The 15,404-nt window shown below is 29.5% G+C and overlaps 1 protein-coding gene across 3 annotated transcripts in view; it reads right to left on the bottom strand.

Annotated features, from left to right (window-relative positions):
* The window catches only part of LOC149790225 (uncharacterized), a 190,991-nt gene that overhangs the window by 32,913 nt on the left and 142,674 nt on the right, over nucleotides 1-15,404 (bottom strand). For all 3 annotated transcript variants that reach the window (XM_089972247.1, XM_089972246.1, XM_089972248.1), the window contains 5 exons: nucleotides 8,283-8,442; nucleotides 7,784-7,898; nucleotides 7,211-7,355; nucleotides 6,130-6,289; nucleotides 4,408-4,519 (listed from right to left, as the gene is read on the bottom strand). In XM_089972247.1, the coding sequence (XP_089828373.1) occupies nucleotides 4,408-4,519; nucleotides 6,130-6,289; nucleotides 7,211-7,355; nucleotides 7,784-7,898; nucleotides 8,283-8,442 (692 nt within the window). The remainder of the gene's footprint in view (nucleotides 1-4,407; nucleotides 4,520-6,129; nucleotides 6,290-7,210; nucleotides 7,356-7,783; nucleotides 7,899-8,282; nucleotides 8,443-15,404) is intronic.

The raw sequence follows: 15,404 nt of genomic DNA, 5'->3' as shown, positions 1-15,404 counted from the left end.
TAATGTAATTATTACCTATTATAATGCAACAAGTGTAATGTAATTATTACCTATTATAATACAAGTGTAATGTAATTATTACCTATTATAATACAAGTGGAATGTATTTATTACCTATTGTAACACAAGTGTAATGTAATTTTTACCTATAATAATACAAATGTAATGTAATTATTACCTATTATAATACAAGTGTAATGTAATTATTACCTATTATAATATAACAAGTGTAATGTATTTATTACCTATTATAATACAACAAGTGTAATGTAACTACTACCTATTATAATAGAACAAGTGTAATGTAAGTATTACCTATTATAATATAACAAGTGTAATGTAATTATTACCTATTATAATACAAGTGTAATGTAATTATTACCTATTATAATACAAGTGTAATGTAATTATTACCTATTATAATATGACAAGTGTAATGTATTTATTACCTATTATGATACAAGTGCAATGTAATTTTTACCTATTATAATACAACAAGTGGAATGTAATTATTACCTGTTATAATACAAGTGTAATGCAATTATTACCTATTATAATACAAGTGTAATGTAATTATTACCTATCATAATACAAGAAGTGTAATGTAACTACTACCTATTATAATAGAACAAGTGTAATGTAAGTATTACCTATTATAATATAACAAGTGTAATGGAATTATTACCTATTATAATACAAGTGTAATGTAATTATTACCTATTATAATACAAGTGTAATGTAATTATTACCTATTATAATATAACAAGTGTAATGTATTTATTACCTATTATGATACAAGTGTAATGTAATTTTTACCTATTATAATACAACAAGTGGAATGTAATTATTACCTATTATAATACAAGTGTAATGTAAGTATTACCTATTATAATACAAGTGTAATGTAACTATTACCTTTTATAATAGAACGAGTGTAATGTAAGTATTACCTATTATAATATAACAAGTGTAATGTAATTTTTACCTATTATAATACAAGTGTAATGTATTTATTACCTATTGTAATACAAGTTTAATGTAATTTTTACCTATAATAATACAAGTGTAATGTAATTATTACCTGTTATAATACAACAAGTGTAATGTAATTATTACCTATTATAATACAACAAGTGCAATGTAATTATTACCTATTATAATAGAACAAGTGTAATGTAATTATTACCTATTATAATACAAGTGTAATGTAATTATTACCTATTATAATACAAGTGTAATGTATTTATTACCTATTGTAATACAAGTGTAATGTAATTTTTACTTATAATAATACAAGTGTAATGTAATTTTTACCTATTATAATACAACAAGTGTAATGTAATTATTACCTATTATAATAAAACAAGTGTAATGTAATTATTACCTATTATAATACAAGTGTAATGTAATTATTAGCTATTATAATACAAGTGTAATGTAAGTATTACCTATTATAATACAAGTTTAATGTAATTATTACCTATTATAATACAAGTGTAATGTAATTATCACCTATTATAATACAAGTGTAATGTAATTATTACCTATTATAATACAATTATAATATATTTATTACCTATTATAATACAAGTGTAATGTATTTATTACCTATTGTAATACAAGTGTAATGTAATTTTTACCTGTAATAATACAAGTTTAATGTAATTATTGCCTATTATAATACAACATGTGTAATGTAATTATTACCTATTATAATATAACAAGTGTAATGTAATTATTTCCTATTATAATACAAGTGGAATGTAATTATTAGCTATCATAGTACAAGTGTAAAATAATTTTTACCTATTATAATATAACAAGTGTAATGTAATTATTGCCTATTATATTACAAGTGTAATGTAATTATTACCTATTATAATACAAGTGTAATGTAATTTTTACCTATTATAATACAAGTGTAATGTAATTTTTACCTATTATAATACAAGTGGAATGTAATTATTACCTATCATAATACAAGTGTAATGTATTTATTACCTATTGTAATGCAAGTGTAATGTATTTATTACCTATTAAAATACAAGTGTAATGTAATTTTTTCCTATTATAATACAAGTGGAATGTAATTTTTACCTATTATGATACAAGTGTAATGTAATTATTACCTATTATAATACAAGTGTAATGTAACTATTACCTATTATAATAGAACAGGTGTAATATAAGTATTACCTATTATAATATAACAAGTGTAATGTAATTATTACCTGTTATAATACAAGTGGAATGTAATTATTAGCTATCATAATACAAGTGTAATGTAATATTTACCTACTATAATACAAGTGGAATGTAATTATTACTTATTATAATACAAGTGTAATGTAAGTATTACCTATTATAATACAACAAGCATAATGTAACTATTACCTATTATAATACAAGTTTAATGTATTTATTACCTATAATAATACAAGTGTAATGTAATTATTACCTATTATAATACAAGTTTAATGTATTTATTACCTATAATAATACAAGTGTAATGTAATTATTACCTATTATAATACAAGTGTAATGTATTTATTACCTATTATAATATAACAAGTGCAATGTAATTATTACCTATTCTAATACAAGTGGAATGTAATTATTACCTATTATAATACAAGTGGAATGTAATTATTACCTATTATAATACAAGGGTAATGTAATTTTTACCTATTATAATATAACAAGTGTAATGTAATTATTACCTATTATAATACAAGTGGAATGTAATTATTACCTATTATAATACAAGCGTAATGTAATTTTTACCTATTATAATATAACAAGTGTAATGCAATTATTACCTATTATAATACAAGTGGAATGTAATTATTACCTATTATAATACAAGTGTAATGTAAGCATTACCTATTATAATACAACAAGCGTAATGTAACTATTACCTATTATAATAGAACAAGTGTAATGTAAGTATTACCTATTATAATATAACAAGTGTAATGTAATTATTACCTATTATAATACAAGTTTATTGTATTTATTGCCTATGATAATACAAGTGTAATGTAATTATTACCTATTATAATACAAGTGTAATGTATTTATTACCTATTATAATGTAACATGTGTAATGTAATTATTACCTATTATAATACAAGTGGAATGTAATTATTACCTATTATAATACAAGCGTAATGTAATTTTTACCTTTTATAATATAACAAGTGTAATGTAATTATTACCTATTATAATACAAGTGGAATGTAATTATTACCTATTATAATACAAGTGTAATGTAATTTTTAGCTATTATAATACAACAAGTGGAATGTAATTATTGCCTATTATAATACAAGTGTAATGTAAGTATTACCTATTATAATACAACAAGTGTAATGTAACTATTACCTATTATAATAGAACAAGTGTAATATAAGTATTGCCTATTATAATATGACAAGTGTAATGTAATTGTTACCTATTATAATACAAGTGTAATGTATTTATTACCTATTGTAATACAAGTGTAATGTAATTGTTACCTATAATAATACAAGTGTAATGTAATTATTACCTATTATAATACAGCAAGTGTAATGTAATTATTACCTATTATAATTCAAGTGTAATGTAATTATTACCTATTATAATACAACAAGTGTAATGTAATTATTACCTATTATAATACAAGTGTAATGTAATTATCACCTATTATAATACAAGTGTAATGTAATTATTACGTATTATTATACAAGTGTAGTGTATTTATTACCTATTGTAATACAAGTGTAATGTAATTGTTACCTATAATAATACAAGTGTTATGTAATTTTTACCTATTATAATACAACAAGTGTAATGTAATTATTACCTATTATAATACAACAAGTGTAATGTAATTATTACCTATTATAATACAAGTGGAATGTAATTATTACCTATTATAATGCAAGTGTGATGTAAGTATTACCTGTTATAATACAAGTAATGCAATTATTACCTATTATAATACAACAAGGATAATGTATTTATTATCTATTATAATACAAGTGTAATGCAAGTATTACCTGTTATAATACAACAAGTGTAATGTAATTATTACCTATCATAATACACCAGATTGACTGAAAACTGCATCTGATGATATAATCAGTTTTTGATGAAAGTAATAAATCAAAATATATTGCTTTCGAGAATATAATCAGTTTCTGGAGAAAGTGATCAATCTAACTGTTTTTGTTTTTGAGAAAAGGAATAGCAACATCTTGAAACATTTATTGGTATTTTGAGATATTTCACTAAATAATATTGCGCATGGAGCTTTTGTATAACAATAATTTCCAGTGAGCGAAGGAATTTCTCAGGCAATTATACCGATTACTCAGAGAGAGAGAGAGAGAGAGAGAGAGAGAGAGAGAGAATACTGGTTACCGTTGTTTTTTCTGAGTATTTTAAGTTCGTCCCCATGGATAGTGTAATAACTTGCCCCATCATACAGTCCGTCCGTGTAAATCACTGCCTGGACAATATGGCTGCCAAATACCTGCAGAAATGTACAAGGCATGACCATTATCTTAGATTGTTCATGTACTAATATTACTTTACATTACTAGCCGTGTAATAAAGTTCCTTCCAATTTCTCATGTGATATAATTGCATTGCTTGATAGATAAACTTACATGAAATTGCTTGAGTAGTAAATGGCATTACATTGGATGAGCAATGGTTGTCTGCTGTTATGTTTATTTATGAATGTTATATAAAGCGTAGATATTCATTTACCAGCTTAGTATGTAATGGCTAATGTGTGTACGCTACATGAGCCAGGGTACGATCTGTATACAGTAATATGCATTATCTGTACATGCACAATGGTATTTATATTAAGAAACCTTCTTTAGTTTTCTATTTTTTATTATTTTCTGTCTGTGCCGGATTGAAAACAACAACCGATATATATATATATATATATATATATATATATATATATATATATATATATATATATATATATATATATATATATATATATATATATATGTGTGTGTGTGTGTGTGTGTGTGTGTGTGTGTGTGTATTTATATGCGCATTGATAATGATTTTTTCTTTCCGTAAACCCCATAGGGACGAAAAAGTCGATAAAGAAGATGCACTTCGAACGAATGCAATATATTTGAAGTCATTTGACGCGCAAACGTGGACTTGTTATTATTATGCTTTGTAATGGTAATAAAGATTTTGAAGATAATCAAAATGTGTTTTGGCAGGATAAACACAACAAAATTAAAAGGGACCAAAGATATTTGATGGGATGGTCAACCTTTGATACATTAAATCTTCAATTGTATTCAAAACGTTATGCCAATGTCGAACAATGATGAGCATCCCTCTAACTTTCAAGCTACACAGTATCAGATTACTAATTTGGAGTACTTCTAAACTATACTTTCCCTTATATAACTGCCAAAATAACACCAATTATATCATTAGTTAATATTTAGACCGTTTATATTGCAACACATTATATTCCAATTCAGAGAAAGTAAGCTCAGTTTTAATATACGTTCAAGCTAGCTGAGGGCACTTCATCATGAGGTATACTGAAAATAGACGGTGTAAAACTGGTATAAATTTTTAATATTCTGAACTTGTGCCGTCGTCATATTTTACTGAAGTGAAAACATTAGTTGTTCTCAGAATGTCTCATTCATCTTATCTTTGCAAGTCGAATATATTATACTGGTTGAATTACTGTCATGTTTGCATGTTATGGTTAGGGCCATAGGGTTTAGTGGTTGAGGTATGGTTAATGTTTGGATGTTATGGTTAGGGCCATAGGGTTTAGTGATTGAGGTATGGTTCATGTTTGGATGTTGTAGTTAGGGCTATAGGGTTGTAGTGATTGAGGTATGGTTCATGTTTGGATGTTGTAGTTAGGGCTATAGGGTTATAGTGGTTGAGCTATGGTTAATGTTTGGATGTTATGGTTAGAACTTTAAGGTTATATTAGCTGAGATAACGTTTGTGTTTGGATGTCAGGATAAGGGTTACATAATGGTGAGATTCCTATTTTATTTGTTATAGATGTTTCGTACAAATGGCGAACTCAATTGGTTGGATGTCAGTGATACTTGTGTGATGAATGTGAGATACCTCGCTCAACCGCGTCACATTCTGAATAAGAATCTCCTGCTGTCTAAAGGGTAACTTGGCATAGGCCTCGTCCATAGGTACAAACATAGTAAGCTTGGTGCCCGTTCTCAACACCGTCTTGATCTGTGTGTTTGTTTGGTTTAAGTGTGCTGCAGAAACGCTGAAAAAGTTACACTCACTAATATGGATATTAGGTCTACAAAAGAACTATCTATTTACGTGAATATATTGTTTCAAATATCAAAAATCGAACTCATTATTCAAATCACACACACACACACACACACACACACACACATATATATATATATATATATATATATATATATATATATATATATATATATATATATATATATATATATATATATATATATATATATATATATATATATATACTAATTAGGATATATATATATATATATATATATATATATATATATATATATATATATATATATATATATATATATATATATATTATACTAATTAGGATTAACGTTTTCTCAGATTACCATTCAGTGCAAGAAATATATGTATATGTTAACGTGAAGAAAGTTCTATTGTAATTACTATTTAAAGTTGTTCACTGTGCAACTTATATAAAATTCAATAAAATTCAGCATAAGATATTTATTATGTATAATTTATGACACATCGTAATATCCAACAAATTCGTAAGTTCTTTAAAAAATTAATCATTTTTTTTCAAAATCACAAAAAATTATTCAAAGTCACAAAACTAATCCAAAGACAAAATATTATTCATATTCATATGCTTTACAGATACTATATGGATAAAATGATCGATAATATATGGATAAAGTGATCGATACTATATGGATAAAGTGATCAGCAATTAAATAAAACCTTTTCTATAATCTATGTATCCCTTTCGTATACCTGACTATGCTATTTTCTAAAAATGCCTTGTTTGTTTAATTTCCTATAATCAATGTATCTTTTTCGTATCCCTGACTGTACTATATTCTAACTAATAAATATCATATGTTCCTTCACATTCATGTTGTCTTTAAGTTTTAATTTGTAAATGGGAGACACAAAAATAGAAGGATGTTACCTTGTTTCTGGTAGTATTCCCACCATTTGTGTAATAGATCTGTACTTGTAGAATAGCAGATTGTCTAAAACATGTATCACGCCATTAACCAACGGAATATTGGCCATCACAATCTGAGCCCGGACTCCATTGTTATACACATACACTGAAAAAAATTCATGTTCAATATCGTTAGCTTCAATTTAAAGAAAAAACCCCATCAATTTTATAGCATGGAAGGTGTGAATATGAGCTCATTATAGTCTCCCTCGTTATCACTATTTTCGTAATCTTAATTCATATTGTCCAAATTGTTATCATCGTTGTTGTCATCATAATTGTCATTGTCATCATCATTGTTTGCGTCATGAATACTGTAATCGCCGTTGTTGTTGTTGCTATTGGTTATATTGATAATTACAAGATTTCCTTGTCCGTTGTATCTCGTGAAGGACAAATGTATTGCTAATTTTAAGATTACCTTGTCCGTTGTATCTCGTGAAGGACAAATGTTGTATTGATAATTACAAGATTACCTTGTCCGTTGTATCTCGTGAAGGACAAATGTTGTATGACAGATAATTAAAATATTACCTTGACCGTTGTATCTCGTGAATGACAAATTCCCAGCCTTTGCGTCGACTTGTGGGATGTCGCCAACTTCCGGAATGCAAAATGCTTTATTTTCAACAACATGGGCCCAGAACACCTGAAGATATTTATTGTTCATTTTCAATTGCTAACAAATCAATTTACATATTGAATATGACAAAAAATATAATTTACAGCTCCTATCAGTCCGTTGATAAGTTTTAAATCTATATTTTGTGGGATTGGAGTTCCTGCTTTTGTTCTTGCTTTTCCTGAAGGTTTGCTGAACATTTGTTTACATTTCTTTTTCTCAGAAGGCCTGAAATTTCTTCATTCATTCACATACACACAAGTGTCTTTCGAAAAAACTACGTCATGAAAATTAAAATGTTAATAAACTTGTTTAATATTATTTGTTACTTTATTATACACTGAAAATCAAGTGCTAATGATTACGATATTAAAGCACGCTTGAACTAAAGTGAGGAGAAAAGAAACCTACCAATTTCAGTAATCCCGTATCCTGGAATAGGGGTACCTGCCCATAATCGGGCATATTGTTGATGTAAACGTCAAGTGGAGCAAATATCGTGTGTAGCGAGCTGGAGCTGTTAACATCATTCTTCAACTCCGTGTCTACCACAGACGCCAAGTAGATGGACCTTGGATGAAAGAATAACACTGCAATTAATTACGACTGCATTCCCACACACCATATTTTTTGGCTAACACAGCAAGGCATGTTTGAAGAGATCACTGCCATGCGATATCCTCTGTCTTAAGAGATCACGTTTGTAATGCACACATTTATTCTTTATATATTGTTGCGACCTGTCATTAGAAACAACCTGTTTTCAGAGACAATTATTTTTTTGCCAGTACGGGTGGTCTTTGAAGAAAAGTTCAATTGGACTATGCACAATCAAGACAGAGCGTTGACATTTGATTGATTGATTGATTGATTGATTGATTGATTGGTGTTTCATAGCACATAAAGAAATGAAACATAATATGTTGCTGATGCAGTTGGGGTAATGAAGTGTCCTGCTCAAGAACACACCATGCCGGTCGACCCGTCCTGACAATTAATGTCAATGACATGTATGGATTGGACGGTCGACCCAGTCTGGCAAATAATCTCAATGACATGTATGGATTGGACGGTCGACCCAGTCTGGCAATTAATGTCAATGACATGTATGGATTGGACGGTCGACCCAGTCTGGTAAATAATGTCAATGACATGTATGGATTGGACGGTCGACCCAGTCTGGCAAATAATGTCAATGACATGTATGGATTGGACGGTCGACCCAGTCTGGCAATTAATGTCAATGACATGTATGGATTGGAATGTGTACAACGTAATTTTAGAGTGACAACAATGTTAGAATACAATATATTGATCCGTATGACATGTATGGATTGGATAGTAGATACGGTGTGGCAATTAATGCCAATGACATGTATGGATTAGACGGTCGACCCGGCCTGGCAATTAATGCCAATGACATGTATGGATTGGATGGTTGACCCGGTCTGACAATTAATGTCAATGATATGTATGGATTGGAAGGTCGACCCGGCCTGGCAATTAATTTCAATGATATATATGGATTGGACAGAGGACCCGGTCTGTCAATTAATGCCAATGACATGTATGGATCGGGCGGTCGACCTGGCCTGGAAATTAATGCCAATTCCATGTATGGATTGGAATGTGTACAACGTAATTTTAGAGTGACATTCAATATATTGATCCCTATCATTGGTGACAGGCGATGCATACTCTAGCGTAATCGTACCATGGACCAGATCCAGAATGTCAATCATGGAACAGAATTTTGCCAAACAAATATTTAAGACAAAAATCAGTATGTAGAATAAATCAGGCTGGATGAGATCGCTATCCATATGAAGGAAAACTTAACGCAATAGCTAATGTTTAGACCCTAAATTTGTTTGTTCGAACTCCGGCCGAGTCATACCAAAGACTTGTAAAAATGGTACTAACAGCTGCCTCGCTTGGCGCTCAGCATTAAGAAGTTAGTGTTAGGACAGGTCGGCCTGGTGTCAGGATAATGGGACTGGGTGAGACATCATGCTACATGTCTGCGGCATGATGCCCCAGTGCTAGACATCACTATAAACTGCCAGACTGCAGACATCGTAGCGATATGACTGAAAAATTGTTAAAGCTACGTTAAAAATCAAAATCACACACACATGCACACACATCCACATACACACACATACACACGCAAACATACAGACACACATACTAACACCTACACACACCTACACATACACACACATACACATACACACACACATACACACATATATATGTTACAGCTGCTACTTATACATATTTTACCTTTAACATCACTGCATTATACATTTTCTCATATTACATTTTTATATACCGTGTTAGAAATATTCTAATTTTACAGTTACCGTATTAGATATATTCTCATTTTACAGTTACCGTATCAGACATATTCTCATTTTACAGTTACCATGTTAGAAATATTCTCATTTTACAGTTACCGTATTAGACATAATCTCATCTTACAGTTACTGTATTAGACATATTCTCGTTCTACAGTTACTGTATTAGACTTATTATCATATTATAGTTTCTGTTTTATACATTTTTGTACACTTACTGCATTATACATATTCTCATGTTATATTTACTGTATTAGACCTATTCTCATATTACTGTTAATGCATTAGACATAATCTTACTGTTACTGTATTAGACATATTCTCGTTCTATAGTTACTGTATTAATCATATTCTCATCTTACAGTTACTGTATTAGACAACCTCATGTTACAGTTACTGTATCAGACAATACCATATTACAGTTACGGTATTAGACATATTCTCATGCTACAGTTACTGTATTAGACAATATCATGCTACAGTTACTGTATTAGACATATTCTTGTTCTACAGTTACTGTATTAGACATATTCCTATGCCACAGTTACTGTATCAGACATATTCTCGTTCTACAGTTACTGTATTAGACATATTCCTATGCTACAGTTACTGTATTAGACAATTTTATGTTACAGTTACCGTATTAGACATATTCTCATGCTATGGTTACTGTATTAGACAATCCCATGTTACAGTTACGGTATTAGGCATATTCTCGTTCTACAGTTACTGTATTAGACAATATCATTTTACATTTGCTGTATTATTCATATTCTGATCTTACAGTTACTGTATTAGACATATTCTCAAGCTACAGTTACCGTATTAGACAATCTCATGTCACAGTTACTGTATTAGACAATCTCATGTTATAGATACTGTATTAGACAATCCCATGTTTCAGTTATGGTATTAGACATATTCTCGTTCCACAGTTACTGTATTAGACAATATCATCTTACAGTTACTGTATTATTCATATTCTCATCTCACAGTTACTGTATTAGACAATCCCATGTTACAGATACTGTATTAGACATATTCTCGTTATACAGTTACTGTATTAGACAATCTCATCTTACAGTTACTATATTAGACAATCTCATGTTACAGTTACTGTATTAGACAATCCCATGTTACAGTTACTGCAGTAGATATATTCTCGTTCTACAGGTTCTACAGCTACTGTATTAGACATATTCCCATCCTACAGTTACTGTATTAGACAATCTCGTTCTACAGTTACTGTATTAGACAATATCATGTTACAGTTACTGTATTAGACATATTCTCGTTGTACAGTTTCTATATTAGACTTATCAGCATGATACAGTTACTGTATTAGACATATTCTCGTTCTACAGTTTCTGTATTAGATATATCAGCGTGCTACAGTTACTGTATTAGACATATTCTCGTTGTACAATTACTGTATTAGACTTATCAGCATGCTACAGTTACTGTAGTATACATATTCTCGTTGTACAGTTTCTGTATTAGACTTATCAGCATGCTACAGTACTGTATTAGACATATTCTCGATGTACAGTTTCTGTATTAGACTTATCAGCCTGCTACAGTTACTGTATTAGACCATCTCATGTTACAGTTACTGCATTAGACATATTTTCATGCTACGGTTACTGTATTAGACACTACCATGTTACAGTTACGGTATTAGACATATTCTCGTTCTACAGTTACTGTATTAGACAATATCATCTTACAGTTACTGTATTATTCATATTCTCATCATACAGTTACTGTAGTAGACAATCCCATGTTACATTTACTGTATTAGACATATTCGCATGTTACAGTTACCACATTAGACAATCCCATGTTACAGATACTGTATTAGACATATTCTCGTTGTACAGATTCTGTATTAGAATTATCAGCATGCCACACTTACTGTATTTGACATATTCTCGTTCTACAGTTTCTGTATTAGACTTATCAGCATGCTACAGTTACTGTATTTGACAATCTCATGTTACAGTTACTGTATTAGACATATTCTTATAGTACAGTTTCTTTATTAGACTTATTAGCATGCTACAGTTCTGTATTAGACATAAACTCGTTCTACAATTTCTGTATTAGACTTATCAGCATGCTAAAGTTACTGTATTAGACAATCTCATGTTACAGTTACTGTATTAGACATATTCTTATAGTACAGTTTCTTTATTAGACTTATCAGCATGCTACAGTACTGTATTAGACATAAACTCGTTCTACAATTTCTGTATTAGACTTATCAGCATGCTAAAGTTACTGTATTATACATTCTCATGTTACAGTTACTGTATTAGACAATCTCACGATACAGTTACTGTATTATAAATATTCTCGTTCTACAGTTACTGTATTAGACAATCTCATGTCACAGTTACAGTATTAGATATATTCTAGTTGTGGCAGTTTCTGTATTATACTTATTAGCATGCTACAGTTACTGTATAAGACATAAACTCGTTCTACAGTTACTGTATTAGACAATCTCATGTTACAGTTACTGTATTATTCATATTCTCGTTGTACAGTTTCTGTATTATACTTATTAGCATGTTACAGTTACTGTATTAGACATATTCTCATTATACAGTTTCTGTATTACACTTATTAGCATGCTACAGTTACTGTATAAGACATAAACTCGTTCTACAGTTACTGTATTAGACAATCTCATGTTACAGTTACTTTATTAGACATATTCTCGTTGAACAGTTTCTGTATTATACTTATTAGCATGCTACAGTTACTGTATTAGACATATTCTCGTTCTACAGTTACTGTATTAGATAATCTCATGTCACAGTTACAGTATTAGATATATTCTCGTTGTGACAGTTTCTGTATTATACTTATTAGCATGCTACAGTTACTGTATTAGACATAAACTCGTTCTACAGTTACTTTATTAGACAATCTCATGTTACAGTTACTGTATTAGACATATTCTCGTTGTACAGTTTCTGTATTATACTTATTAGCATGCTACAGTTACTGTATAAGACATAAACTCGTTCTACAGTTACTGTATTAGACAATCTCATGTTACAGTTACTGTGTTATTCATATTCGCGTTGTAAAGTTTCTGTATTAGACTTATTAGCATGTTACAATTACTGTATTAGACATATTCTCGTTCTACAGTTACTGTATTAGACAATCTCATGTTACAGTTACTGTATTAGACATATTCTCGTTCTACAGTTACTGTATTAGATATATTCTCGTTCTACAGTTACTGTATTAGACAATCTCATGTCACAGTTACTGTATTAGATATATTCTAGTTGTGGCAGTTTCTGTATTATACTTATTAGCATGCTACAGTTACTGTATAAGACATAAACTCGTTCTACAATTGCTGTATTAAACAATCTCATGTTACAGTTACTGTATTAGACATATTCTCGTTGTACAGTTTCTGTATTACACTTATTAGCATGCTACAGTTACTGTATTAGACATATTCTCGTTCTACAGTTACTGTATCAGACAATCTCATGTCACAATTACTGTATTAGATATATTCTCATTGTGGCAGTTTCTGTATTATACTTATTAGCATGCTACAGTTACTGTATTAGACATAAACTCGTTCTACAGTTACTGTATTAGACAATCTCATGTTACAGTTACTTTATTAGACATATTCTCGTTGTACAGTTTCTGTATTACACTTACTAGCATGCTACAGTTACTGTATTAGACATAAACTCGTTCTACAGTTACCGTATTAGACAATCTCATGTTACAGTTACTGTATTAGACATTCTCATGTTACAGTTACTGTTTTAGACAATATCATCTTACAGTTACTGTATTAGACATATTCTCGTTGTACAGTTTCTGTATTAGACTTATTAGCATGCTACAGTTACTGTATTAGACATATTCTTATTGTACAGTTACTGTATTAGACAATCTCATGTTACAGTTACTGTATCTAATGTTACAGTTACTGTATTAGACAATATCATCTTAACAGTTACTGTACTAGACATATTCTCGTTGTACAGTTTCTGTATTAGATTTATCAGCATGCTACAGTTACTGTATTAGACATATTCTCATTGTACAGTTACTGTATTAGACAATATCATCTTAACAGTTACTGTACTAGACATATTCTCGTTGTACAGTTTCTGTATTAGACTTATCAGCATGCTACAGTTACTGTATTAGACATATTCTCATTGTACAGTTACTGTATTAGACAATCTCATGCTACAGTTACTGTAGTATACAATCTCATCTTACAGTTACTGTATTTGACATATTCTCGTTGTACAGTTACTGTATTAGACATATTCTCATGCTACAGTTATTGTATTATACAATCTCATGTTACAGTTACTGTATTAGACAATATCATCTTACAGTTACTGTACTAAACATATTCTCTTTGTACAGTTTCTGTATTAGACTTATCAGCATGCTACAGTTACTGTATTAGACATTATTCTCATTCTACAGTTACTGTATTAGACAATCTCATGCTACAGTTACTGTATTAGACAATATCATCTTACAGTTACTGTACTAGACATATTCTCGTTGTACAGTTTCTGTATTAGACTTATCAGCATGATACAGTTACTGTATTAGACATATTCTCATTCTACAGTTACTGTATTAGACAATCTCATGCTACAGTTAGTGTATTAGACAATATCATCTTACAGTTACTGTATTAGACATATTCTCATTCTACAGTTACTGTATTAAACATTCTCATGTTAATGCTTCTGTGTTAGATATACTTTCATTTTATATTTATTCTATTATACATATTCTCATTTTACAGTTACTGCAGTAGACATATTTTCATTTCCAATGTTACTGTTATAGACATGTTTTCATGGCATAGCTACTGTAGTATACATATTCTAAGGTACAATGTTGTAAACATTTCTGCAGCATTACTAATATCACATTTTTGGAGAGCAACCGGATTTATAAATATTTGCTCAGTCACGTCTACGGTCATTGTTGCATAGTTACGTGCATCCTGCTTGTGTTAGAGCAATATTTTCAAATATTATTTGCTAAAATTCATTTAGAAGTAGTTTAAAGCACGCTTTTAATTTGTGGCATTAAGAAATATGTGTGACATTTGATATGATCCAAGTGTAAGAGGAAAAAGGAATTGAAGAAA

Source organism: Sinohyriopsis cumingii, chromosome 10 (genome assembly GCF_028554795.1).
Source record: "Sinohyriopsis cumingii isolate HCF-2022 chromosome 10, ASM2855479v2, whole genome shotgun sequence".
NCBI classification, from domain to species: domain Eukaryota; kingdom Metazoa; phylum Mollusca; class Bivalvia; order Unionida; family Unionidae; genus Sinohyriopsis; species Sinohyriopsis cumingii.
The sequence above is the reverse complement of the archived record's forward strand: the minus strand, read 5'-3'. Positions and strand labels throughout refer to the sequence as shown.